At 39.7% G+C, this 27979-nt stretch overlaps 3 protein-coding genes across 13 annotated transcripts in view; all 3 read left to right on the top strand.

The window, feature by feature from the left end:
• The window catches only part of LOC148395310 (rap1 GTPase-activating protein 2-like), a 35134-nt gene extending 28052 nt beyond the window's left edge, over nucleotides 1-7082 (top strand). For 8 of the 9 annotated variants that reach the window (XM_088381052.1, XM_088381047.1, XM_088381048.1 and 5 more), the window contains 16 exons: nucleotides 107-185; nucleotides 296-349; nucleotides 889-972; nucleotides 1043-1143; nucleotides 1588-1717; nucleotides 1797-1952; nucleotides 2057-2128; nucleotides 2273-2359; nucleotides 2461-2601; nucleotides 4052-4201; nucleotides 4294-4406; nucleotides 4468-4566; nucleotides 4814-4934; nucleotides 5029-5131; nucleotides 5214-5287; nucleotides 5544-7082. In XM_088381052.1, the coding sequence (XP_088237178.1) occupies nucleotides 107-185; nucleotides 296-349; nucleotides 889-972; nucleotides 1043-1143; nucleotides 1588-1717; nucleotides 1797-1952; nucleotides 2057-2128; nucleotides 2273-2359; nucleotides 2461-2601; nucleotides 4052-4201; nucleotides 4294-4406; nucleotides 4468-4566; nucleotides 4814-4934; nucleotides 5029-5131; nucleotides 5214-5287; nucleotides 5544-5552 (1573 nt within the window). In that variant the 3' untranslated portion in view covers nucleotides 5553-7082. The remainder of the gene's footprint in view (nucleotides 1-106; nucleotides 186-295; nucleotides 350-888; nucleotides 973-1042; nucleotides 1144-1587; nucleotides 1718-1796; nucleotides 1953-2056; nucleotides 2129-2272; nucleotides 2360-2460; nucleotides 2602-4051; nucleotides 4202-4293; nucleotides 4407-4467; nucleotides 4567-4813; nucleotides 4935-5028; nucleotides 5132-5213; nucleotides 5288-5543) is intronic. The other variant, XM_088381049.1, reaches the window with a different exon arrangement.
• A 322-nt stretch (nucleotides 7083-7404) lies between these two features.
• Nucleotides 7405-16348, top strand: blmh (bleomycin hydrolase). The gene is made up of 12 exons (XM_088380975.1): nucleotides 7405-7562; nucleotides 8515-8712; nucleotides 9160-9269; nucleotides 9405-9546; nucleotides 9657-9745; nucleotides 9829-9921; nucleotides 11738-11893; nucleotides 11964-12122; nucleotides 12195-12262; nucleotides 13077-13194; nucleotides 13444-13510; nucleotides 15431-16348. The coding sequence occupies exons 1-12, from the start codon at nucleotides 7553-7555 to the stop codon at nucleotides 15577-15579; spliced, it is 1359 nt and encodes a 452-aa protein (XP_088237101.1). The 5' UTR covers nucleotides 7405-7552; the 3' UTR covers nucleotides 15580-16348.
• Nucleotides 16349-16927: 579 nt separating this feature from the next.
• On the top strand, nucleotides 16928-27641 carry slc6a4a (solute carrier family 6 member 4a). Of its 3 annotated transcripts, XM_088380974.1 has the most exons (15): nucleotides 16928-17345; nucleotides 17585-17676; nucleotides 20467-21133; nucleotides 22104-22238; nucleotides 22565-22787; nucleotides 23001-23139; nucleotides 23426-23560; nucleotides 23650-23753; nucleotides 23840-23967; nucleotides 24036-24148; nucleotides 24281-24412; nucleotides 24701-24800; nucleotides 24890-24990; nucleotides 25526-25693; nucleotides 26271-27641. In XM_088380974.1, the coding sequence occupies exons 3-15, from the start codon at nucleotides 20665-20667 to the stop codon at nucleotides 26343-26345; spliced, it is 2022 nt and encodes a 673-aa protein (XP_088237100.1). In that variant the 5' UTR covers nucleotides 16928-17345; nucleotides 17585-17676; nucleotides 20467-20664; the 3' UTR covers nucleotides 26346-27641. The 3 variants fall into 3 exon arrangements, with proteins under 3 accessions (XP_088237100.1, XP_088237099.1, XP_088237098.1); XM_088380973.1 differs by having other exon boundaries at nucleotides 16928-17676; XM_088380972.1 differs by lacking the exons at nucleotides 16928-17345; nucleotides 17585-17676 and adding an exon at nucleotides 17691-19342.
• The last annotated feature ends 338 nt before the right edge of the window (nucleotides 27642-27979 follow it).

Consider the following 27979-nt stretch of genomic DNA (forward strand, 5'->3'; position numbering starts at 1 on the left):
AATTCTAAGGATTACAGGTCCTTGGCTAATATGCTTGTAAAGCTTCCATTTTATTAAATTAAATGCTTGCTAGTCTCTAAGAAAATTTCCTGTCATTTTTTTTTAGGTCAAGGACCAAAACAGTCCATGATAGAATATCCTTAGCGGGCATAAACCAGCTTCCTAGTGTACCTCAGATTGCAAAAGTAAGATACACACACATTCATTTATGCTTTTTTATCCATAGCGTAGGTGTCCTACATATGAGCTCTTGGTGAGAAAATTCATTTCCTTTCACGTCCTTGTTATTTTTCAGCTTCTATGTGACGATGCCACAGGATTAAAGTTCAACCCAGCTCTTTACCCTCGAGTAAGTTGATTCCAGTCTCAAACGGGTCTATTTAAACTACTTTGATGCAAGCACTTCATATTATGAATGTATAAAAGCCATTATATTGAAGGTCTCATCTGCTTTTTTTTCCTCTAAATGCATTCATTAGCTTTTCAATGCCTTGTCACTTAGAGGGGAAAAGTGCAAGAAGAGCCTTTTCATATTATATCCCTCATAAACCGTGGACCCAGCAAACATCTGCCATACTCAATGAAGGAAATTTTGCAACAGATTGATGGTCCAACAAAAAAATGGACACGGTGGATTGATTTCATTATTCCACGAGCCTCATGGAGGGCTATGATGGAGCTTGCCTTTGGCCAGTGCCTCGGGGAGGGAAACATACCATCTGCGTCTTACTACACAAGAGGCTATGATGAGTGTTGGTCTCGCTCGGGGCTGGAAGAGTTTGCGTGTCAGCCTGACGCAACAAGAGCCAACTAAAGCCACCCTTGAGACATGTTCGAGAAGACGACATGTGGCATACAGTGACGAGTAACTGTTTTGTTGTTCCGCAGGGATCTCAGTTGATCGTAGCTTTCGATGAGCATGAGGTCAACAACACCTTCAAATTTGGAGTGATCTACCAACAATTTGGACAGGTTGCATCGATGGCACAGTTTTATTTTGCATCCTTTTGTATCTGTCGCTGATACTATTTCTCCAATTCAGACATCTGAAGAAGAATTGTTTGGGAACAATGAAGAGACTCCAGCTTTCAAGGAGTTTCTCAGCATACTTGGTGACATCATTGAACTTCAGGATTTTAAGGGGTGAGATGTGATAGAAAGCACTTGAACGAGAGACATGAGGACAAATGTGTCTATAAAGGTCAAATATCACAAACAACTTTGCTAAGAATGGAGGATTTAATTGCGGTAAAGAAAATGGGATTTAATGGCTAGAACTATAAAAATGCTATTTTGGCTTCTGTCTGCAATCTAGATAAACCACTTGGTGAAACCTCCTCGGAAATAAGTGTCAGTTAGAGCTATGTGGATGTTATTGTAATAAATAAATATTTGGAGGTTTCAAGAGGAGCTGTGTTTAAAATCAATGCTGCCAACTTTGCTTGATTGACTCGGACAAAGTCATTCAGAAACAGAAAAAGGGCAGGTTGTGATTAATGCCTGATTAAATAATGAAATAATTGTGTTCAGATTGCATCGGCATTTTTTTTTTTTTTAAATGCTTTGTCACCTTGACTGCTGTTGTAGATTTCGTGGCGGGCTGGATGTGTCCCATGGACAAACAGGGACTGAATCAGTCTACACAGTTTTCAGACAAAGGGAGATTATGTTCCACGTGTCGACCAAACTACCTTTCACCGATGGCGATGTCCAGCAGGTACGTGGCCTTAACCTCTTCATCTTCCCACACATCAATCTGTTTGAGACCTGACATTTCATTCTCTGCCCCCACTCAGCTTCAGAGGAAACGGCACATAGGGAATGACATTGTGGCGGCGGTTTTTCAAGAAGAGCCTACCCCCTTTGTTCCTGACATAATTGCCTCCAATTTTCTGCATGCCTATGTGATAATCCAAGTTGAGAACCCATGTACGGAGAACACGATGTACAAGGTGAAAAGAAAGTTTTCCTATAATAACTCCATATTTCAAATTGATAACCTCCCCGTGCTTGTAAACCTGAGCCCTTACACTCGACGTATTTATCATCTCGACAGGTATCTGTCACTGCTCGGGAAGATGTACCTCCCTTTGGACCCCCCCTTCCAAACCCAGCTGTCTTTAAAAAGGTAACAACATAAACTAAACACAAAAGATTATTATTATTATTATTATTAATCAATTTTCATTATTATTCATCAATTTTTATTTTATTTTTTCATTTTTGTATTATATTATTATTACAGTCACACCTCACTGTTTTATCTTTCCAGGGCCCAGAGTTCCGAGAGTTCCTTTTGACAAAGCTGATCAATGCAGAAAATGCCTGCTACAAATCTGATAAGTTTGCCAAGCTTGAGGTGACATTGAAGGCACACTCTGAATACTGGTGTCATATCCATCTTTCTGCACAGGTACTTAGAATCTGTTTTGCGCGTGCATGAATGTGAATTTCTCCCAGGGTCGAACGCGAGCTGCGTTGCTTGACAACCTTCACGATGAGATTCACAGACAAAGTCAGGCCACCCTGGGTTTGAGAGAAGCGGAAGAGGAGGACAAGTTGGAGAATGGTGGACATGGAGGTCTACTGGAGTCCTTCAAGGTGACTAAAATACTGGATGTTTACTTCCCTCCATTTATAGTATTACATTTTTTTATGATGTTGGCCAACTGTAACATAAAAAATAATCACAGGTCAGCAACAATTCTGAGGTAAGCTGTACTAGATATCGACCACAACTCTAAACCATTGATTTAATACTATATTGAGACCCTACCATCAATCTTCCTAGAATCATACGGAATTGTACTTTTCAATATCTCTGAATTCACAAGATCACATAGTACTTGAGCATAATCAGTGATACAAAGAAATTTGTTTTGGGTAATAGTGAATAAATTATAACCATTGTAAATTCATTTAGTGTGTGTGTGGGGGGGGCTTTTTTTTTCTTTTTTTTTTTTTTAACGTTATTGTATGACAATCTCTTATCTTAACAGGCCTTCTGGACAGCCTTGTTGCAAATTTCGAAGTCGCTTCCCGCATCCGCTTTTCTCATTGCTGCTCTAGCAGTAGCCGTGTATTGTGTGTCGACAATGCAACAGATGATTGCCTCATAATGAATAAACATGTTTAATATGCTCCGTTTGTCATCCATCCCTCCATATTCTATTGAGTTAACTGCATGTCCCCGCTGACTGGATGACAGTACGCCGTGTTCTGGTTGTCAACCATTTACAGTGCATGTTTTGAAAAAGCAACCATTCACAAGTCTTCATTTTTACTGAACATTCATATCTCTCCATGTAAGATTGCTGAATAAGAAATGTATACCCAAGGATTGTGAGCCTTTGTAAGGAAGTAACAATAAAAAGCATAGAAGATGGATCTTTGCACAAATACACCATAGAAGCATTACAAATCAAACAAAATGTACTATATTTCATATTTTGTAAAGCTTTGTCCGAATCATATCTTGAGTTTATTCCAGCTAATCGAGCTGCCATGGGAATAAGCCATGAAAGATCACCTCGGGTGTTCTGAGAAAATATCCAATTTCACGTATTGTAAATATAAAATTGTACGGTGACAGGAAAAGTACTGTGACTACTTGTTCATTAGATGGCAGAAGGTATAATCATTGTGTATCCAATTATTGCTAAATGATATTAAGTTATGTACTAGCCTCTTGCAATCAGATTGCATTGAATCTTTGATTTTACATTTTTTGTAACTTTTTATTTGGGGGTGTGTCCTAAAATTTTTAAAATGTAAAGAACTCATGTAAAAGGGGTGCCTTTGTTTAAATGTTGGGAAACTTGGACTCACTGAAATGAAACTATGGCTAGATTCAGTTTACAGGTAATTTCTCCCTCTAGCGTTTGATTTGTGTAACTTCAATAACTAATTTTTTTAATGTTTGTTTTTGTCTGAAAGTAGTTTTAAAGCACTTTTTTTCTAGCCCACTGTATCTCACTGATTTCAAGCCCATGCTTTTATTTTGTTTACCAAGTCCTTAATAGTTACCAGTATGTATTCCTTTTGTTTGTAGAGGGCCATGCGTGTGAGGAGTCACTCAATGGAGACTGTGGTGGGATCTAATCGGCTAAGGAGCCCCGGTGGCGGAGGGGGTGTACCACCCAGTTTAAGTGGAGGAGCAATGCCTCAGAGTACCAGTGAATGTACAAAGAGCACCTACAATGTGAGTATATGCGGTGTGGAGGAAGAGCGTGAGAAGCGATGTCATCATTTCATTTAAAAGAATTTTCAAGCACTTCATTGTATTTTTTCAAGCCTCCTGCATTGTCAACCAAATCTTCCTTAAAGAGCCCAGTCAAAAGACGATCTGGACTCTTCCCTCGTCTCCACTCCAGCATCGAAACTCCGTCCGAAAAATGCACTCGAAGGTAGCAGTACTGTCTCTCACATTTTGTAGATGGTGCTCTTAATTTTTCTTTTTTTATGTAGTGACCAAAAGTCTACAGAGGTCTGCCCACTGTCCCAGGAAGTGAGGTCAGAGACATTATCCAACCCCAGCTCACCTGAGATCTGCCCTAACAAAGAAAGGTGAGGTACATTCAATTTCAGCTGACAAAAAGCGTGGTGGAGTAGTGGTTAGAATGTCTGCCTCAGGGTCAAGAGGTCACCTCTCTTGTGTGGACCTTGCATGTCCTATTGTGGGATTTTAAAATCACTCATGGCAGGGGCAAGCTCATCATTGCCCCAAATGAAAACAAATGCTCTAGAAAAAAAATAGAGGTTTTAATATATGTTACCTAACACTTGGTAAGATGATGTCTGTTTCCTCTTACAGGCCTTTCACTAAAATGAAGGAAAGCGCGAGCAGCAGGCCCAACATTTCTCGGTCGTCATCAAGCACCAGCAGTTTTAGCAGCATTACCGGAGATCCAGAAGCTTTGGAAGACTTAGAGACAGTGAGTGAGACACTCAACATAGCTTCTCCAACTTCACCTTCTTCGTTTTGCTTCATGTGTAATTTTTCTCAATTATTCATCCTTCGCTACTCAGGCTAGCCATCCCTCCATAGCATCATCTTCTGCCTTCAGTCCTTCAATCAGCATCGACAGCCCTGTGTCAGGAACTCCCATCATCATGTGCCGCAGTTCCACAGGTAATATCGGAGCTCCTCTCCCTGATTTTTAGCCTCTTGAACATGTGGTTCATTCTTCCTTTTCCTGTCTCGGTCTCTCCAGATGGGAAAAATAAGACATCACCGAGGTCCAATTTGAAGTTCAAATTTGACAAAATCAGTCACTCGTCCACAAATGTAAGTTTGTATGTGACTTGTAGGAGAATAAATTAGACTTGTCTGCTGTGCACGATGACAATAAACAAGTGTATGAAGGGAAAATAAATGTTTGATCGAATATACAATAACTTAAATTAATCTCTAAAGGTCGTCTCGATACTAAAATTCCATTAATCTGTATTCATTATTTTTCAAACTTACATTATTTTTCTTGTTGCAGTAATGTCATTCATTCAACCACAGACATATCAATATTTCTCCATTTCTCTTTCAGTCGGAGTAACTTCAGAGGGCCCGTGAATGGAGCTCTGCAAAACACAACCAGAAATTCAAAAACCAAATCATTGTAAAACCACGTCCCCAAGCCACGGTTGATCAGGCAAGACTACCAAGGGACACCATGGTCCCCAAAATAACTGGCAATACTGTGAGTGTATAGCACCAAATTGTATTTTTGAGGTTCTTTTTGACAGACTTTTGGCAGACAGGAATAATTTAATATTTTACCAATGCTCGGTGCATTTACACTATGTGGTAAATTGTTCATATCGGATTTACTAACCCTGGCCAGGCTGTAATACTGTGATTGTTGCGGTAAGCTCGACTCTGTCCAAAGCTTTTATCCAATTAGTCTGTTTTAGCTTAACACCGTACCCAGGTTTAATGGGAACATAAGCTAAAGGCTTATTAAGGTTTTTAGCTTGTCGGCTGCTGGCCAGTTTAGAGGTTAAGGTGTGCCCCATGTCTAAAAATGATCTGGCAAATAGATCATACTGAAATAAAATCATACGTTCATTAGTGAGGTATTGGAAGTGTATCAGTGTAGGATTTGTTGTGTGTATGAAAATGTTCTTTTGTAGGACATTTTTTTTGTTACCTTGCTCGCTGCTGCACTATGACCGCTGCCGGAATTCAGTCGTCCTGTGTGATAGTATTTTTTATTTTTGTCAGGATGTCAAATCCCGCAATTCATGTGCTTGTTTTGCTGAAAAATGTTGTGCAGTACGTGGTACTGCATGAATATTTCAAGATTTTATTCTCTATTCGTATTGTAACTGCGTATTACTTTCATTGTGTGTCAGGATAAAATCACCCAAGAGAGGTTTCACTCTTTTCTTTTCTTTTTTTAAACAGATTTTTGCACTCTGAAAACATTTTGCTCTCTGATACCTCCTATTGAGGCTTGCTAGCTCACCGTACCTGTGTACTATGTGTATGATATATTTTCCTGTCATAACTTGATGACATGAAAAAGGCTGAATTAACCTTTTAACCAGTTCTGGCAAAAACATAATGAATGTGAAATTGAAGTTATTCTGTTTTTATGGCATCCATTAAATGTGCAATGCAAAGGTAGTTGCTTACATGCACAACTAGGTAAGACTAGTTTAAATTATGGATTTTTGGGGCATCAGTTGGACAAAAGGGAGCTAGGGGAAATACTAAAGAGTATTCATGCTTCCTGTGATGAAACCCAATTTTGGTTTCTAAATGTTATTTTGACAGAATTAATTTTTATGAGAATAATTACCTGGAGAAAAGAAAACAGGCAAAGACACCAGTTAAAAATTATATTTCTCATTGAGTTTGCAGCAGCCCTAAATGCCTTGCCGCTTTTTCACTGTTAATATTCTTAATTTATTAAAAGATATTTTTTTTAGTATTGTAAAAAATAATTGAAAGGTACATAAGGAAATATAACAGGATGAGAGTTATATATGAATTTCAAAGGTGTCTAATGTAAATGTATATTTCGTTATGTAATGTGCCGCTGGAAATGTATTCAACAAATAAAATGTTGTATTTTGTGTGAGTTTTGCATTTGTCATTTTTACATTTTAACACAAGATTGTGGGTGGATGGCATTTGTAATATATTGGGGGGGGTCCAATACTTTTGGGAAGCTTATTTGGTCATTCTTTCATTTTCTTGCTGTGAAAGAGGCATGTGGAATTTATCCATATTGATAACAATATCAACAATATCTGATGTTTTACAACGTAACCGTTTTAGGCTACTATGCTGAGAATGGTCATAAACTAGACAGAATTTTGTTAGAGAATGACTGTAATGAACGGCGTATCGGGATGGGGCGGTTACGATATCCCAGAGCTCCACTTTAAACTCCGCCCATCTCTACTTCCAAGAATTGACACGGAATAAAGAAACGAGCGCACCCTCCTTATTGACATTGACGGTGTCTGACGTATACCAAGAACCGGTGATTTTTGTTTTGTTTATATTTCATCACGAAAAACAACACTACTCAAGCTCTAAGAAAATATGGAACCTGGTAAGTTTGCTGCTGCTTTATCACGTTTAAATGCCCATGTTATTTTTTTTAAGCCTGGCTATGCATGTCAGCTTGATCATGACAATTGAGGAAGCTAATCGGCTAAGTTAGCATTCTCAAGCTAGCATGTCTACCAAGCGCGGTGGCTTTGTCTTTAAGTTCACAGCTTTGTATTTGAAACATAGCATTTAAAAACCCATCACGCTTTAAAAAGACGCAATTGTTTTAAAAAAAAAACTGTTGAAAGTAGCTCAGATTGTTACTAGTGGACTTGTGCATGTGCTAATGAAACTGTCAGTCTATGCATGTGAAAGGAACATAATTATTTCAGGTTTTGTCAATATGCACAGCAGACGTGCCCAACCCTGATCTTCCGTGCGATTACACGTCAGTCATCTTTTGTTGTTGCTGACTTAACGACAGTAACGAAATCAAGACTTTTCATTAATTAATCATGCAATGTAAGAACTTTGCGTCGTTTACTATGATCTGGCATTGCTTATTTCCCCCCCCCCCTTTTTTTTTAAAAATTGCTGTGCATGAGCCTAGTTTCAGCCTGCGCGGATGCTTGCCGAGATTTATTTTAATTTTTTTATTCGTTTTATTTATATTACGCTTATCCATATTAATGTTCCCTACCATGTTAAATTTCTTAATACAACGTGTACAGGACTGTCTCAGAAAATTAGAATATTGTGATGAAGTTCTTTATTTTCTGTAATGCAATTAAAAAAATTATTAATAAAAGGTTTGCAATAATATTTCAGTTGATTTGTAATGAATCCAGAATGTATGACATTTTTTTATTGCATTACAGAAAAAATAAAACTTTATCACAATATTCTAATTTTCTGTATTTATGCAACCCATCCACTTTTCATTGGCCAATTAGGTGTTCCCTCCTTTTTCAGTATATGCTCATGGGCTTTGTCTTCCATTCTTGCTACGCCAGGTCTCAGTCAAGAGAAGATTGCCGGCTTTCTCAAGCGCCTGCAGTCAGAGCCCCGCTACCTGTTAGCCCAGAATGTGTCAACCTGCATTGACCCACTGGAAGTTTGCCTCCACCGGCAGACTGTCCAGGATACGGTACACATCTTTCAGCATGCTATCCCCACAGAGGGCAAGCCTGTCACTAACCAAAAAAGCTCAGGTAGTTATTCCATTCTATTTCTTATCTGTTTTTTTTGTTTTATTCACTCGGATGGTTTGGGAAGTTGCGGTCATCCTTTCCAGGTCAAACCTGTGTTACAGCTTTAATAATTAGGAATGAAATGTTTGTCATAGCATTGCAACATTCTTTATTACCATGAGTGTGAGAGAAGAATTAATCACTATCATAAAACCTAATCTAATTAAATTTTATACTCCACCTTAACTTTGTTGACGCTTATCATATAACAATGTAGCGCAGAAGAATTGCTGAAGCTGCGTTGCACTTTTTAATATTTTTAACAATAAAGACTGTGCAAAAAAAAAAAAATAATAACAATGTTTCCAGTTGTGTTGTTCGCAAGAAGACCAATTTCCATTCTAGCATTGGACTTGTGTTCGAGTCATACCCAAACTGACATATCTCTTTACTTATTTTCTTCATCAGGAAGATGTTGGATCTTTTCATGTCTCAATGTCATGCGTCTTCCCTTCATGAAGAAGTTTAACATAGAGGAATTTGAATTTAGTCAATCCTACCTCTTCTTCTGGGACAAGGTGAGATTTTGAGGTGCATGCATTTTCCTTTTCTCCACACTATGAGAGGATAATACACCACTGGGGTAAACTAACTTACATTATTATATTATTACTAACTATTTTGATGTTTTCTACTTTTTTTTCTCTCTGCAGATTGAGCGATGTTATTTCTTCCTCCACGCCTTTGTGGAAACGGCACAGAGGAAGGAGCCAATGGATGGGCGCCTGCTCCAGTTCCTTCTCAACAATCCAGCCAACGATGGAGGGCAGTGGGATATGTTGGTCAATCTCATTGGTTAGTTGTAGTCCACATAGTCAAATCTAGAAATCTATCAATCTGATCTTGCCTATAATTGTCACTGTACATATATGGATAAACATTGTATCATATTGTCTTTTCTCCAGAAAAGTATGGTGTTATACCAAAGAAATGCTTCCCAGAGGCACATAGCTCAGAGGCCTCCCGCAGAATGAACGGCATTCTCAATCATAAGGTGTGCATGTATTCCATTTAAGACACAACAATTGCTGACATTGGAAGCACTGACTTTTGCTTATCTCCAATTGTGTCTCGCAGCTTCGAGAATACTGCTTCAAACTGAGGAGCATGGTAGACAGTGAAGCAACTGAATCGGAAATCTCCGACGCCATTCACACCATGATAGAGGAGGTATGTACTTTATCGGTTTTGATAGCTGTATCCTTGTGTGCGACATTTGTTTTAGAATACAATTTAAGAAGGCTGAGTCGAGAGAATAGTTGCGGGAGTCTTTCAGACACAAAGTTAATGACAGAGAAATGACATTTCAGAAACATAATAGTAAGCATCATTAATCATGTCTATGGCAGAGGTTACACTGCACCTTTTTTTTTTGTAGTGCAACTTTTGTTCCAGAGTATGAATAGAGCACTTTCATTTTATCGCTTGAGTGTCCTAGAGTCTTTTTCTTTCATGAAGCATATTGCAGGAGTCCCACCACAGCAATGATTTTTGTTAACCAGAAGAGGGCGCTATTAAATAATAGTTTACTGAGAGTAATGTCTTTTAGATCTACAAATAAGTCTTACAAATGCCTTCATTCAAACAATAATTACACTGATCAAGTTTTTTTTTTTTTTTTATTAGAGATGCAGCAAATCTTTGTTTTTTCTCTAGCACTTCAGGTGTTAAAATTAAAACAATAGTGCAGAAACAATACTACAATATGTGATATAATAATATTAGGCAGGAATTTGGGGATATGAATAATGTCAAATTCACATTGTGCAAGCTTTTTTAAGTCAAACTGAGCAATCAAAATATCTCCAATACTCAGTGTGGTGGAAAAAAGTAAAACTGATTTGTCAGTCAGCCTCCAATTGATTCATGAGATTCATCCTCTGTCTTCTTATCTACATAATCGTTGGCATCTGATTGAGACACGTTCCCAACACAGCGTCTTGTTTGTCAGTGATTGTTTTGCTGTGTTCTGCTCCTGGCTTGTTTGTTCAAAAACACATGCACACTTCTTGAAACGGCAAACGTTGATGTAGGCCTGATGGTCGGCAGTGTTTGTTTGCCCACCTGGAAGTGGTTTGTTTTTGGGAAACATTGCCAGCTGCAATGGAGAATTTGCTCATGTTAAAAGAATGAGTTGGATAGAATGAGTGTCGTACAAGGACATTTGATGAGTATCCAAAAAAGTTCAAATCTGTACTATGCACATTTTGCCTTTTTGTTTCACAGCTCCCTAGTTTTGGATTAATTGAGTGAATGTAATCTAAGACACTATTGTTTTTTTTCGTCTCATCATGCGGATGTTATTCAAGGATGGTTTGTTTGGTTTGAAAACATTCTCCTACGCACGTGTGTGGGAGGGGCGGAGTCAATTGCATCAGTGAGCGCGCATGTTTTGCAGTATCAAAGTGACCTCGTCATTCCTACTATGGGAAGTATTGAGGTGACCCTTCTGACGGAGTGATGGTGGCTGTCCATCATGTCTTCCTTTATGTTGTATTTCCAAGGTGCCATATTTTCTGTCTGCATAGCTTCTCATTGTTCAGTCACTTCTTATCATTCAGGATACCAGTTGTATGTATGCCGTCCTGGGGGAAGAGAAAAAAAACGGGACAGGAGAGGTGCAAAGCATGAGAGAAAATTCCTGAGAGCTTCAGCAGAGGTTAGAAGGGAAACCACAGGAAATCATTCTTTTGGACAGCAGGAAGATGCATATGAAGAAAGGTTGTGGGGTACAAAAAGGGAAATGAGAGAAATGGCTGTAGGGAGGGAAGTGGTGTGGAAAGAATAAGGAGCTGAACAGGGTGGGAATAGTGGCAGTGATGGGCGATGTGTATTGTGAGGCATTTGGAGGGTCACAACCCAGGTCAGTCAGCTTTTTGTTGCTTAAAGTATAAGTCAAGGGGTTTTGGAAACATCCCGCGACTGAACTCGCCGGCGTGCGTCACACGATGCTAAACGATGGCCTTACTGTGTTTTTGCCGTGAAGGTGTTCCGGGTGACGAGCGTTTGTCTCGGCAGCCCGCCTGAGACCATCTGCTGGGAGTACCGGGACAAGGATAAGAATTTCCATCGCGTGGGACCCCTCACCCCTCAAGAGTTTTACAGGGTGCACGTCAAACCTCTCTACAACATGCAGGACAAAGTATGTGGGACAATATTATGAGTAATCTTTGGTGCTGTTCACAAGTCTCTAAAATGACAATTTTTGTCAGATCTGCCTTGTGAATGACCCTCGACCCCACAACCCTTACGGGAAGCTGTACAGTGTGGAGTTCCTAGGCAACATGGTTGAAGGTCGCCAGACACTCTACAACAATCAGCCCATCCAGCTTCTCAAAAAGGCGGCTGCAGATTCCATAAAAGAGGGAGAAGTAAGTTTTAATAAGATATAAAGTGTACAGCCGTTGTCTAATTTTAAACGTGTTGACGTGTTTCTATTTTAGGCCGTGTGGTTCGGCTGTGACGTCGACAAACATTTCCACGGCAAGCTGGGCATTAACGATATGAACGTGTGAGTTTTCTGCTCATACTGTTTCTATTTTTAGCGGTACATACTTTTTCCTGGGTGTAGGTGCAGATGAGCTAAAAATACTGAAGCAAATCACTAAATTGTTTTTGATGTCAAGATCAACGGTCGTGTAAGATAATCTGATAGAAGCGTAAACCAGCCCAACTCAATTTGACAAAGTTGCATGGCTGCGGTATTTGTACTAGCTCACTGTAGCATGACAAGACCAGACCTCTTTTTTTTCTTCCACGAGGCATCTGTCTTATCACAGCAGAATAATTCTCACGCCTGCCCTTCAGGTGCACCGCCATTTGTCTGAGTTACTGGCGCCATGCTAAAATCTAACCACCGACCGAGCCAGCTTTGCGCTACATTTCTGACGCAGATCAACTTTCATTCCTGTGGCAGTTCATAACAATTTGCATGAAGTGAAAAAAATAAAACCTCAGAATTTGTGGTCCATCCCTATAGCGACAGCATAGACAGTCAGGCAGTCATATATTTGCCGATAAATAACAGGATGGTTGCAAAGCACTACTTTTGTTCAAATAAAGCTCCTCATCTCACTTCAACATGGTTCCTTGGCAACACGATCCCACAAAAATAGCAGCAAAGCACTACTTTTATTTGTTGGGCCCAGTATAAAACAAATTATTTAACAAATTATGGAGAATAGGCTCCCCCACAGAAATATTTGTGAGTTTACTGTATTTACTTTTTTTTCTTTGTTAATTATGATTACACAGGGAAATAGCACAGTTAGTATTTTGTTTTGAGCATCTTGGAACATATATTTTTTTAATTTGCGTACCTGCAGCTTCAACCACGAGCTGGTGTTTGGAATTTCGGTCAAGAACCTCACTAAGGCAGAGCGGCTGCTATGCGGAGACTCTCTCATGACCCACGCCATGATCCTCACCGCTGTCACCGACAAGGTAGGCACACACAAACACACAGGTGAGGGTGAGGGTGTCCATTTTGGATGCGGTCCATCATGGATACAACTGGGGGTTGCCAAAAGGAGCTGTGTGATTGATTGCATCCAACTTTTCTCTTTGTGAATTGTCTTTAGTGATTTATGGTGCTGTCAGTCTCCCCTTTAAGTGGCACCAGCTGTCAGAAGTCTCACATGTTCCCTGCTTTGCTCTCATCGTTTCATTGTCTTCCCTTTCTGATTCTCTCAGGATGGAAAAGAGGGTTATGAAAAGTGGAGAGTGGAAAATTCCTGGGGAGATGACCGTGGGAACAAAGGTAACCAAGTGTGTGAGGTTATTGTTGTTTTTAAAAATAAATATATAATTTTTTACACACACAAATTTCTAGTGCAGTATTGACTGCTGACTGCGTCAACCACAATTTAAGACTTCCCCACAAATGACAATAATAGGTTTCAAATGTAATTAACTCAGTACATACAGCTTAGCCCATTTCAACTAGTTTGCTAACCAAAATAAGTCACCTCACCGCTAAATACTTGATTGCGTCTGGAATTATTTACATAAACACCCCAAAATGGGCAACAGATTTTTTGGGGCATTTAAACATTAGAGCCTAGTATTCAAGCAAATATAGTTTCATATTTTGTTGCTGAAATTCATCATGTTTCTCCTAATAGACATTTACTGAGTACGCAAGGGCCTGGGGGCTAACTTTCAACACATTCCTGACTGTTTGTTATTGAGAAATTACAGAGACTGCACATGTTGAGTGACTTTTTTCACGCGCACTCTACAATTGTTTCTGACTGTAAATCCTTAATTAAAGCAAGCTTCATATTCAGTATTGACCAGGCTCCGTAACGAAAGGCAGCATGCAACTTGATCAGATGTCAATAAGCTTTTAGTTAATGCGCTGCACATCCTTTCAGCCCTGCGGTTTATCTTCTTGCAAAGCCGTCATCGTAACTCGGCTCGGCATTCCACTGCAAATTTGTTCATGCTTCATCAGGCAACACACACATACAGTACCCAGCGAGAGGGGGAGAGACTCGGATTGTTTTTAAATCCACAAACCAGAGGCTGTTTGTGTAAACATGAACATTCGTAAACACCAGCAGATGAGGAAAGACAAGTGCTTCAGCCTTTTTGGCAGCCATATGAATAAAGTGTTGACAGCAAATGTTTGAGAACCTAGGGGCCTACTCAAGCTAAGAGGGAAACTGATGTAGAGATGTTTTGAGTATGAACATGAATGAAAAAGATGGATCAGGACTGGCCTCATTGTATCGGTAGAATTCATCGAGGGGGATATAAAAAGCAAAGGCATGTACCGGTAGATGAGAGTTAATTTTGGAAGGGAGTCTCAGAGTAAATAGGAAGTTAAGGCTGTGGAGTATGTTTATGAGCTCGACATCTTCCCTGAAGCCTTTTAATAAAGCTTTAAGAGTCTCGAAGGAGAAGTTTAACTTTGTGTCCCCCTCAATATTAAAGTGCTCACATCTGCACTTGCTTATACGTTTGCATAGTTTGGAGCAAAGTTTGGCAATTGTTATGTTTTCATAATCATTTTCAATTTGATGGGATGTTGGCTCCAGATGGGCTCGAGTAATTTATATGAACCTGATACCTGATCCTTTCACCGTCAAGAACCGAACATAGATCAAAATATGAATTATGTTCTCAGCATCTTCAGCAGCTTCTGCCCCACGGGAAAGTTGTCAGCGTGCTTTCTCAGTTTATATATCTTACGTTCATTCCTTGTACTCTATGTTCCTTGAAACGATTCTAGTTGTGATGTAAGCAAGATGGCTGCCACAGCCTTTCCTCAGCTGTGAGAGTCGACGGTCAGCCTTTCCCTCAAAACAAATAATGACAGACAGCATTATGCCACCCAACACGCGTGTTCCCATCCGTCTGCATCAGTGGCAGTCGAGGCAACATGCCAACTACGATTTGCGTACTTGGACGAACACTCGGACAAAATACACACACACATACCGCCGTGATGTATTGTTTAGGCCCTTGTAGTCTGATGTCCACTGTGTGTGGGATTCTCAGCTCTGAGGATGACAGGAAAGTTCAAACGAGATAACAAATATGGTCTGGTTGCTCAGACCAAAACATCTTCAGGCTCTTACATCTTGATGTTGGGATTCCTAAACTTGTAAAATCGGTAGAGGCCCAAGTGATAATCCAACAGGTACTTGATGTTGTTATTTCTGTGTTCCTGCAGGTTACCTCATCATGACCGATGATTGGTTCTCAGAGTATGTGTACGAGGTGGTAGTAGACAAAAAATTCCTCTCTCCTGATGTCCTGGAGGTCATGAATCAAGAACCTGTTATACTTGCTGCCTGGGACCCAATGGGTTCTCTGGCCTAAGTGTGGACAGTGGACGGCCATGTTTTTAACCTCAACCTTTCTTTTTTAAAATTCTTGATCCTTTGCTCTTACCTCTTATGAATTGTCCATGAAAAGTCTACACACCCCTGTTAAATTGCCATGTTTTTAGTTTACAGAAAAAGACTAAGATAATTCTTGTCAAAAAAAAATTCTGCCATTATTTTTATCTTTTTGAGGGGAAGTAAAAATTACAACAGCGACAAGGTTGCACAACTGTGCACACCCTTTTCCACTATCCCCAATATGCTACATGTTGGTAGCAACATCATGCTGAGGTGATGCGTTTCTTTAGCAAGAATAAAGAAGTGTGCTGGAGCCTATCCCGGCTGTCTTTGGGCGGCAGGTGGGTTACACCCTGAACTGGTCGCCAGCCAATCGCAGGGCACAGAGAGACAAACAAACATTCACACAAATTTCAGTGAATAGATATGCAACACTGAACTTCCACTGTCTTTTTTTTAACCAATAATAAGCCAAATTTTATACCTTTTAAATTCTTTTTAACCATTCTCCTCACTGATATGAATGAACAATGAGAGCTGTCACTAGAAAAATGTCTGGAAAGGCCGTCTTGAGCATAAAAAAAATTATGGGTGAAAAGGTATTTAAAATGATTTATCTTCTAGATCACAAAAAATGGGATTCAAACTGGGCTGTGTAAACTTTTTGAATCGTCTATATAGTCCACATGTTTCTTTAAAAACATGCCACTGTTCTAGACAAGAATAAATCTCAATTTTTAACACTACTTGTGTCACGTCAAATTAATAAGGCCGCATCTGAAGTGTCAAAATATCAGCAAAGACTTCACTAAATTCAGTGATGCATACTAAATTATATTTAAGCCTCCCCTGCAATTTGCGTAATCTTTCTTCACAGTTGCACAGTGCCAATAACCGCAAGGCCAAAATAACTCAACAAATAAGTGTGCATGCATTTTGTTTACATTACTTATCTTTAATGATTTCCCAAATGTCTGGCTTTCTAAGAAACGCCAAAAGCAGGAAACAAATTTCGCTCTGAACACATGGCATGCGCTATATACAGTGAAAGAACAGTGCATGACCTCTGAACTCCCACTCACCTTCTCATTAGACTGGCAAATACATTATTATAAAGAAATGATAAATAAACAAATGAAGTGCTGGGAAGTAAAAGTACAAATACTTTTCTATGTTACTTAAGTAGAATTTTAGGTAGCTGTACAGTACTTGATTATTCTTTCTCTTAATATACAATATAATTATATCTTCTTATAATGTTTTATAATCTTAGAAAAAACTAATAATCTAAATGGGTCTGTGCTTGTTATGTTGGAACGTATTCAGAGGAGTGTAACATAGTTGGTTGGGATCCCACTGTGGTCCAGATCAGAGAAAGGAATTTTGTATTTGGTTCTGGATCAGCCCTCTTTGGGGCGCTGTTTTGTGTTCAGGCCCATCACTCTGACATTTCACTCTCCTGCATATTCCCTTGTTCAATACAACAGAGTTTGAATTATGTCAGAGGGGCGTAATAAAAAGGATTTAAGTGAGAATTGGAGAGATAAAAATCCAATGTCGAACAGTACACACGAGTAATTCTTCACATTGTGTCTCCTTGCACTGTTTCATTTGTTCCCTTTCCTCTCCTGTTGTGTGAGTGTGTGTGTGTAATGAGGATTAACCTAGTGCCTCAGCTGATGCTGACTGGAATGACATTCAACACATTTGCAAAAGCTGGATTTGAAAGAGAAGGAGAAACCGGTAAGTAGACACACTTTCATTTAATTTCAACATCTAGGCAGCCTCGACTTTACACACTTCTGTAGACACGCCACGAACTTTTCAACCCGGCCGACTATCCTGATTATGCTCCTGTACTTGGCGTGGTGCCTTTTGGCCCAAGTTTCTTGCAGGGTGCCTGTAAATGGGTTGGTTAGTTAGGTCAGGAGACAGACAACCTGTGACTTGCTTGTAATGACCTGTAAGCTCTTGCTGGCCAGCAAACACTTTAGAATGTGCCAAATGACGTGCGATGGGGTTCAGACTGGACATGCGATGACCACTTGGTTTACATCCTACTCAACATACCAAGGTAAGAACACACACAGCACTTTTTTTTTTTTTTTTAACTACCACTTTCATCCATGCAGATTATGCTATCACAATGTATTTATAATTTTCATTTATTTTCAGCTCACATGTGCTTTTTAATGTCCTGAATGTTTGTTTTAATAAGTATGTTTTGACTGATTTGTTCCACCATTTTTTTTTTTTTTGTCGAAACTGTATCAAGTTTCTAATCGGGTCATGCCTTGGCCACAGACTCCCCCATGTTACTCCCTCTGAACGTTTTCCTTTGGGCGTTGTACTCTTCACCTAAGCAGCCTTTGTGTTCTCTGTCAGCATACTTGCAAAAAGATTACATAGAGAAGAAAATAAAAGTTAAGTATGCAGGAAAACCGCTGAGAGGTGCCAGACTCTGATAAGCGTAGCGTTTGTACATGCCAATGGCAGACTAAAGGGTGTTGTTCTGCATTATTATTATTATTTTTTAAAGCTTCCCACAGATTGGAAATCATTCGCTTCAAACCCGTGGAATGAAAAACATGCAGTTAAAACTGTCTTCATTTAGGGAGGGGGCGGGGCTTAGCTTCTTACACATGCTCTTATGACGAAGCATATGTTGAGGGGGAAAGCGTGGGCACTGCAATTTGTGTTTCTGTGGAAATGCGCAAGGCACCTAAAATAAATTATGTGCATTTTTATCAGAATACACTTGTATGCCAAGTTTTTTAGTTGGAAAAAAAAAGTTCATTTACCAGAATGGGAGACAAAACATTAACCATAAGTTCCTGGAAAGTGTAGAAATTGCCAACTCATGTAAAGTTTCAACAATGTTATTTCAAGTTCATAGAGTTCATTTATACTGAAGCTGCTTCAATGTTAAGATTTGCCACCTGCACCAACTTTGCTATTCCAATGGCAGATTCCTCAATTTAGTTGAGGATTAAATTAAAAAAAATTGCTTGAAACAAAAAATAGCGTAGACCGAACAATGGATTTTTTAAAAGCCTTAAAATATTTTATTTATTTTATTTAAAATAATTTTATTTTCATTGCACAAGTATACTAAAAATTGTAGAAATAATTCACCTCCCTTCTCCCATGACCATGTCAGTCCCCAGACCTCAACCCAATTGAAAAACCTGTTAAATGAGCTCAACAGAAGAGAGGACCATGCTCACCGGGTGATTTTGAGGGAATGTGGACGGCAGTGTATTTTCTATTCTTATCTTCTTTATTGTGGCGAGTGAACAAATAAAATAAAATGTACATTTAAGGAAATAAAAATGGTAAGGGAATCAACCACCTGTTAGTGTTTGTCTATCTGTACTAATAACAGGGTGAGTCAAATTGATCCACAATCCACTTCTTATTGTATCATCACTCGATTCTTCATGAGAATAGCTCCCAGCATGCCCAACCTTTAGCCAGTATCAATTGTTCATGCGCATGCATCATCGCTGCTGCATGGTTGTGCGTCTCTCTGCATGTGTGTCCGTGTGTATGTGTGTGCGCGAGTTAGTGAGAGAGTGGGAGGAACAGAGGAGTAACGAGAGAGGTTCGAGAGCTCAATGGCCAGTTAAATATGGCTGTCCCCGTGTACTAGTCTACGCTGTTTTCCCCTTGGCAAGGATTTTCCCAATTGTTTTTATTTGCTGCTGCTGCTGCTGACTTTTATCAAACTCACTCAACAGGTAATGTTGATGTGCTTTGGATAGAAAACTTTCACCAATGCAGGAATTTATTTCATTAATATTTAACTTTTGAAGTCACATTGTTGGGTTTATTTATTTTAGAGCTTTTGATTGACAAAAATCTTTGGACATAAAGTTAGACTTTATTTTATTATGCATTTGGGAACTTAATGAGTGGAGTAACTGAGCAAGCGAGAATATTCCTGTTTCCTGTTTTCTTGAAATGTTTTATTTTGGTCAAAAGTTTTTGTGTATTTAGCTGAAATGAGGTCATTGTCGAGATAATGGTTTTCAACTGCTTTCACCTGAGGATGACCGTTCAGTGACAAAAATGTTGCAAAATGAGTTTGACTCAGTGAAATAAGTTAGCTTTAAATAACTCAGTTGGATATATCACTCAATATGAATATTCTTATGTAAAAATGAAAATTGATTATCATATTTAGGTTGAACTATTACATTGTAAACTCAATTTCGATTTCAGCAACAAATAATTTTGTCATTAGTTATACATTTACAATAATGCACATTAATATGAGTTCACTTAAATGGAAGAATACTTTTTAAAAATTATTATTTGAAATATATTGTGAGGGAATCCGTATCAGTTTTGTCATTGCTGATTTGAGTTTAAATTTGCGTTTATTTTAATGTGTCCCCTTCCTCGGCTTGCCTTTTTCGTTATTTTCTGTTTGTTGTCACACAGAGCAAATATAATTGTTGAACAAATTATGGTAATTCAACATGATGACTTATTTGTCTTAGTTACTTTTTAGACTGGATGTTTCAGGCAGTTATTCTTGTTCTCTCCTGACTCTTTCTTTTAGTCAGATAAAAATGAAAAGTTATGCAACGCTGATTCATTCCACATGAAATTGGATACATAAGGAAATTAAGTGAATCAATGTGGCTTTTCTCAATTGCTCGCCGTACTTCATGTATCTTGTATTTTATCTAGAGTACGGATCTTTTTAAAAATCCAACTAGTGTATGAAAGTTCAAAGTTGAACCTAGAGTGCACTGGTGTTTCAATCATTCATTTTTATTGATGTTCTCGCATCAATAGTTGATGTTTTTCTTTTCCCTGCTTTTCATCCTTTATGCTTTTATCCCCTTGATAACAGTTGATGGAGAAGAGCCAAACTTCTCTTGTCTGCAATCATTCTTTCTTGGTGACAAACCCATCATAGTCTGCAGTCCCTTCTGTTCACCATATTGGTTCCCCTAATGGGCACCATATCGGGCACCAAGACCATCTTGCGTTCACCGACCCCTTCCCAGCCATAACTACCTCACCAAAACACAACTACCAGCGTGACCCAATGGAGACAAAAGATCTGATGATGACCAGCATGTTGACAAAGGACGAGCGGGAGAGCGAGGCCGAGCGAGGAAAGGAGAGCCAGGAGGTGAAGGCAGAAGAGGAGGGCACGCAGGATGAAAACTGTCGACTGATGCTGGCCGACGGTCTTGCGGAGAAAGGACCCAAGAGTCCGACTCCTGGTCAGCAGGTGTCCAACGGCTTCACTACGTCCACCCCTCAGAGCGCCAAAGAGGGAGCGGGCCTTTCCGCGGCTTACTCCGCAGGTTCGACCTCAGGGCCCGCAGGCGGCTCCGGATCCGCCGCCCCGCTGGGAGGTCTCAGGACTCTGGTGGTCCAACAAACCAGCTTGGATCGGCCGAGGGAAACTTGGAGCAAGAAGATGGACTTCTTGCTCTCTGTGATTGGCTACGCGGTGGACCTGGGAAATGTGTGGCGTTTCCCGTACATCTGCTACCAAAATGGAGGAGGTGAGGCCTTCGATGTGTGGGAAGGGTGTCTGTATGAAAAAAGGGTGAAAATCTGATCATTTATTTTTTATTATATATTCATGCAACTCTAAGATTAAAATTAGATAATCAGTAATAAACAACACTGTCTTCATTGTGGACTCCTAAAAGTACTCTTGTGAAATAGAACAACCATTGTCAACATTGCTAACAACTCTTTTTGTGATTTTGTAATAATTAATACAATTGTCAATGGCACTTAATAATCTAAAATAGATCTATCGATAAATTTCAAAGGAAAAAAAAAAGGGAAAAATAGCAAAACACTATTTATGGATTAAAATGCCAAATATGCTATTTACAGGCGTTCATGAATTAAAAACAATTTTAGTTGTTGAATGTTATGCTTGATTAACTCGTCTTAAATTGTTGTAATGGAATTTATTTTTAAGTTCCTCATTGTTGGTCATGAGCCCACATCATAACGCTGGATGATCTCTGAAACAAATAGGTTGAATAAATGTTTTAAGAACTATATTTACACAATCCAGATAGTAAAATTAAGCAATAACGCCTGTGTGTGTCAAAAGACAACACAGCCTCCCTTCCCACTTTTATTGAATCTGCAATAATAAATCCTATGCAATTTCCTGTGTTGCTTCCAAGTGTGTGTATGTGTGAGATGGGCTCAAGGAGACACTTGATAGAGGCGACCATATTAATTGTGAGGGGTTTTGTTTTATTGGAATGGCCTCGGTCCCCTTCTGGCTTAATAACCTCTTGCTCGGGCAGGCGCTCAATCAACTCTTATCTTTGACAAAAAAGAAAACATGCACACAAATGAGCACACATTGATGATCAGATAGGAGGCAAAAGGGAGATATGAGAAAAAAAAATCTTGAAATCTTTTCATCCATCTATATGTATTTTGGATGAGATTGCTAGTCAATCACAATTTTTTTAACCCCTGTCTTCCGTGTCCTCACCTCAGGTGCCTTTTTACTTCCCTACCTGTTGATGGCGGTGTTTGGAGGTGTGCCGCTCTTCTACATGGAGCTGGCTCTTGGCCAGTTTCACCGCAATGGCTGCATCTCCATCTGGAAACATATCTGCCCCATCTTCAAAGGTAGCAAAATCAGTTGAGCAATTGCTTGAATTTGGGAGGAGGGGGCAGATTCAGTTAACCTGCCAAGTCTGGCATCTCTGACTCCCCTCTTGAACATTTACAGAGATGTTCTGACTGTGTTATGGAAATTGTCACATTTCCATGGCAAATGCCAGGTGTTTGGAAATTGGTTTCTATGTAAATTGCTGAGGCTGGGAAATGTCAGCCACTCAAGCATGGGTTTGAAAACTGATCTGTGCAGAATAAGTATCATCCTTTGGAAATGGCGACGTATTGCATATGTGTAAGCCAGAACTTGAGTGTTCTCATCTGGTTCCTTCGCCCAGGTATCGGCTTTGCTATCTGCGTCATAGCCCTCTACATTGCCTTCTATTACAACACCATCATGGCGTGGGCCTTGTACTACCTGTTGTCGTCGTTCCAGTCCACCCTTCCCTGGACCACCTGCTCCAATAGCTGGAACACGGGCAACTGTCACAGCTACATGTCCACCGACAGTAATATTTCGTGGTCCAACTTGTCCACCTCCCCCGCCGAGGAGTTCTATACGTAAGTGCATGTAAGTGGGATGTGGAGGCGTAAAGGGGGGAGGATGATTCTGTATTGTAAAATTTAAAAATGTGTTAGGGTAGTCAGATTTTCCTTCGAGATATTTTATCCATTATATATTCAATGCATTGTGCCTAAATCACATTTCATTTCTTTTGTGAGCATCTTTTTTCTCCTCACCTTTCCTCCCCACCCTTGGCTTTTTTTCTCCAGTCGACACGTTTTGCAGGTGCACCTCTCTTCTGGTCTGCACCAGCTTGGTTCGATCAGCTGGCAGTTAGCCCTTTGTTTGCTCTTCATCTTCACCATCGTCTACTTCAGCATCTGGAAGGGAGTCAAAACATCTGGGAAGGTAACTTGACCTTTTTACCAATTTGGCTAATTGGGTGGAGGGTGTCACTTAGGATGAATGGATGGTTGTATTGGGGAGTATGAAGAGAATCATTCATCATTGCTGTTGGACAAGTTGGTTAGAGTAGAATCTTCTGCGGTTCACCAATGAGACCACAAACCAGACCTGAAAATCTTTTTTTAGCACTTGATTCAATTTCACTGAATGAAAACAGCAATGTGATGACATCACAGTCATCGACGTACACGTAAACATCGAAACAAGAAGTCTCTTTATTTTGTTTTAGGTGGTCTGGGTGACAGCAACTTTTCCTTATGTGGTGCTCCTGGTGCTCCTCGTCCGTGGGGCCACTCTACCCGGGGCCTGGAGGGGTGTGGTGTTTTACCTCAAACCTGATTGGGAGAAACTGCTCAGCACTACCGTAAGCAAAATATTGTGGTGGTTGGGGTATTGCAGAAAATCCTTTGATTGAAATGTTTTGTTTCTACCACCTACAACATTTGGTTCAAGGTATGGATCGATGCTGCAGCTCAGATCTTCTTCTCACTGGGTCCGGGCTTTGGGGTTCTCCTTGCTTATGCCAGCTACAACCCGTTTCACAACAACTGCTACAAGTGAGTTGATAAGCCAAAATTCTGAATAACATTTTACAGATTTGACTCACAAGTCACGCCACGCATCGTTTCTGCTCCCATTTCAGGGATGCTTTGATCACCAGCTCGGTGAACTGCCTAACCAGCTTTCTGTCCGGCTTTGTGATTTTTACTGTACTGGGCTACATGGCTGAGATGAGGCAGCAGGATGTTGATGCTGTTGCTAAGGATGCTGGTAATAAACTACGCTAACAATTTTTCCCTAAATTACACTCAGCCATTGTGTCTTTCTTTTTTCTCTAGGACCCAGTCTGCTTTTTATTATTTATGCCGAAGCCATTGCGAACATGCCAGCTGCAACCTTCTTTGCCATAATCTTCTTCCTCATGATCATTATGTTGGGTCTGGATAGCACGGTAAGTTATTGACTCAGTGTTCTGTGTCATAAATTTATCAGTCAGCTAGTGCTCCCCTCTAAATGGAAATTTAATTGTAATATCATGGAAATAAGCGGTCAGTTCATTTATCCGCTTGTTCCCCTTTTCCAGTTTGCCGGTTTGGAGGGTGTGGTCACCGCCATGCTTGACGAGTTCCCCAATGTCCTGGTTAAGCGACGAGAGCGTTTTGTCTTTGGTCTCGTTTGCGTCTGCTACCTCGGGGCGCTCTCCACCCTCACATATGTAAGTCGGCATCTTTGACAATTTCAGAACTATTTTTACCACTTCCAAGTATCTACTCTCAATATGTGTGTGTTGCTGCTTCATTTAGCTAATGTCATTTGCTGTAGTTTACAATTACATGATGGAAATCAGATTAAAGTAGTAATTCCTTTATCTCCAGCCCGCAATTAAGGTAAGGGGGTAATTAACGGCTAGGCTCTACACATGCAACATGGTAACACAATCATGCCTGGGTAAGGCCTGTGATAAGAAATGGGAATTTTCTGACACTCTTGGTTTTTGAATCAGGGAGGAGCTTTTGTGGTGAAGTTGTTTGAGGAGTATGCCACGGGACCCGCCGTTATCACTGTGGTGCTGCTTGAAGTCGTCGCAGTTTCCTGGTTCTATGGTTAGTTTGGACCTTATTGGTTCAAGAAAATCAAGAAATTTTAATAGCATTTCATTTTAAATGTTAATGAGAATATGTGTGGATTTCAGGCACCACCCGATTCTGCAACGACATCCAGCTCATGCTTGGGTTCTACCCGGGATGCTTTTGGAGGATCTGCTGGGTCGCCATCTGCCCCATCTTTCTTCTGGTGAGACATTTACATATCATCTGTCGCTCATTGATATTTCTTTCCTCCAGTTCTTCCTTCCTCTATGCTTTACTTGCTGAGATCAGCCCATAGTGGTTCACCTCAAGACTTGGCATGTTCGATACCACTTTTACCTGATACCGATACCAAGTACTGATACATGTAGGACTTTTGATCTATCCAAAAACAATGACATTTAAAGAAAGATATATATCTCAAAACAGCAATTTTGTTAAAATTGCTTAAAATTAATAGTAATTTTCAATCCTAATTTCTAATTCCTGATCATAAAATGGCCACAAGAGAGTGGCCGAAACTGGCCACTATCATGAGTACAGACGGCACCAATACCTGGTTTCTGTACTCATCTATCCCTCACTCAGATCTGCTAAAATAGCTCCCCAGATACTTTCAGAATATCTCCTGTATTCACATTATTTTTCATCTCCACACTGCAAAAAATTCCCATCACACATCTGTGTATATAGATTTTTGTTCACACATACAAATGCATTCCATTTGTTTCTATTGACAGTTCATTATCATCAGCTTCTTGGCCTTCCCGCCTGAGGTCAAGTTGTTTGACTACCAATATCCACCTTGGACCACGGCCCTTGGCTACAGTATTGGGGTGTCCTCATTAATCTGTGTGCCTGCTTACATGGTCTACCACTTAATCAATGCCAAGGGCACATTCAAACAGGTATGTTCATTTAGAATCAATGAATAAACCGATTCCCCGCCTTCCTCTGTACATGACTGCAAGTTAGCATAAAAGGAAAAGCACAAACTAGAGATTAACTAGGAAGGAAACACTGCACAATGCAAGTAGACTGACTACACTGACTGAAAAGTGTGAAGTGCTTTCATTCAGTCCCATTGAATGCTCGCTCACACCTGCTGTAGTGTAATGATGAGAACAACAAAACTTTCCTCTCAACATCATTATTGTAACATTGTGATAAGATGTAGTAAGGCCATATTGTCCAGTATTGACACAACTGCTGAGCTGTCAGCATGCCGCAGTGTAAACATACATGACAAACACGTGGAGGCAAGGTCAGAGTTTGTGTACTGGAAGGGTCGTTGCGGACTAAATATAGATTTTAATTTCTTAATTCAAATAAAAATTGAGAATTGGTTGATGTCACACTACTTACTGTATAACGTGTAAGGCTGGGAATAGTGATGACATCAGAGCAATCTGATTATATATCAGGCGAGTGATGTATATGTTTGGCAATGATTTTTTTTTTTTTTCTTCATCATCATCTTTGCAGCGTTTATCAAAGAGCATCACTCCAGAGCCCAGCAATGAGCAACACAGAGGCTTCATTGTCACCAATGCAGTCTGATCCGACCCTCCAGTTCTAATTCAAGCTACTTAGAGGGCCCTCTTCTGGATCCCTTGCAACATTACAAAACTTGGAGGCCACCTTACACCACATTTGCCTCTTTTTTTCTGACATCTCTTGCACCCTATGTCTTTGTGAAGCTGAAATCTGGCCGTGTTGTTGGATGTCGTGTAGGTAAAGACAGATTACTTCAATCTTCTTTTTTAATTCAGGTTGGCTCACTTTGTGAGCACGGTGTCTTTCCATTTCTCTAATGTGCATCACTGCCTGTTTCATCAGGTAAAACCTATTTTGTATTATAATTATTTCAATTCCTCTAAGTTGTATAACTTGTGTTTAAATTGCACTTTAGTAGCAATCATTTCAATTCGACGCTGCCCACATGATTACTTTTGTATCATTTAAGATACAGTACTGGTAAGTTATGCATTATAATATGTAGCAAAATTCAGGTATTCTCTCTCTCTTACATCATTGAAGCCAAATATATATTTGTTCTGCTCTAATTTCATGACAGTATTGTTGTTCCATCTATGTTGGACCATAAGGACAGTTGCTGAGAGTTCTCGACACTGTGAAGCAGTGTGTGCTGCGTGTGCGTGCGTTGGTATGTGTGTGATGGATAGAAAGACTGTTACAATGGCCCTAAGAGAAATTTACCTTCCATAAGTGCAAACTAAAATGTGCATTCTATCAAGTGTCCGCCTTCTGTCACTATTTTCGTCATGCTTACTCAATCACCTTCTGAGCTTGTAGTAATGTTGCAGAGCCGTCAGTAATAGAAACCAAATATGGACTTTATACCATCAACAAGTTCAACATCTAAAAATCTCCTTCCTTACAACCCAAAAGAGAGCAATGGAGAGAAATCTAGACTCAAATATGGTAAGTACTGTACAACCACGTGTATTTCCTTGTCAGTGGTGTAATCTATCCTGTGAATACATGAATGTGTGTGTTTAGTTAGTTGGTTTGGATTTGAGTGTGTATGTACCGCTGCGTAGGTAGGGATGGTCAGCCTTATGTGTGCATGCCGTGATGTGCGCGTATAATGTACTCGAGGTGTGCGGCGTGTGTGTGTTGAGAACGAGAGAGAGCGAGAACATGTGTATATACGATATTGGTCTCTTGTTGTTGTCAACTGCCAAATTATCTAATGAAGGGTGTAACTCTCTCTAGTTCCTCTCAAGCTTATAGATCTATGTACTATGTCTACAAAAGACCCTACCTGTATAGAATTAAGCTATAGAAATATATGAGAAACATCAAATAATAAAGATATATGGAGAGAAACAATAGTGCCTTGTGTCATTTTTATTTTTTTTAATGAGCACTTGCGTGATAAAGTGGAATTCAATAAAAGCACTGGTGATCACAGGTTCTACAAGTTAATGGTCACTTTTGATGGATTCTGTCTGAGCTATATGTTAAGCAATTTTTTTTTTCGTTTTCAGGGAATAATCGTACAGCAATCCACCGAGAGCCATAGATATACATTTGAGTGACCAAAGTATGAGCTCAGTATGATGCAAATCAGCTCTAAAATGAGAACCACAACATATTGTTGAACAGGCACGTAAACAAATATTTGAAAAATATGTAAATAATCTACTTGTCCTGTCCAGTGGAAATCT

The sequence above is a fragment of the Syngnathus floridae genome, chromosome 7, assembly GCF_059516105.1.
Source record: "Syngnathus floridae isolate MCC-2025c chromosome 7, RoL_Sflo_1.0, whole genome shotgun sequence".
NCBI classification, from domain to species: domain Eukaryota; kingdom Metazoa; phylum Chordata; class Actinopteri; order Syngnathiformes; family Syngnathidae; genus Syngnathus; species Syngnathus floridae.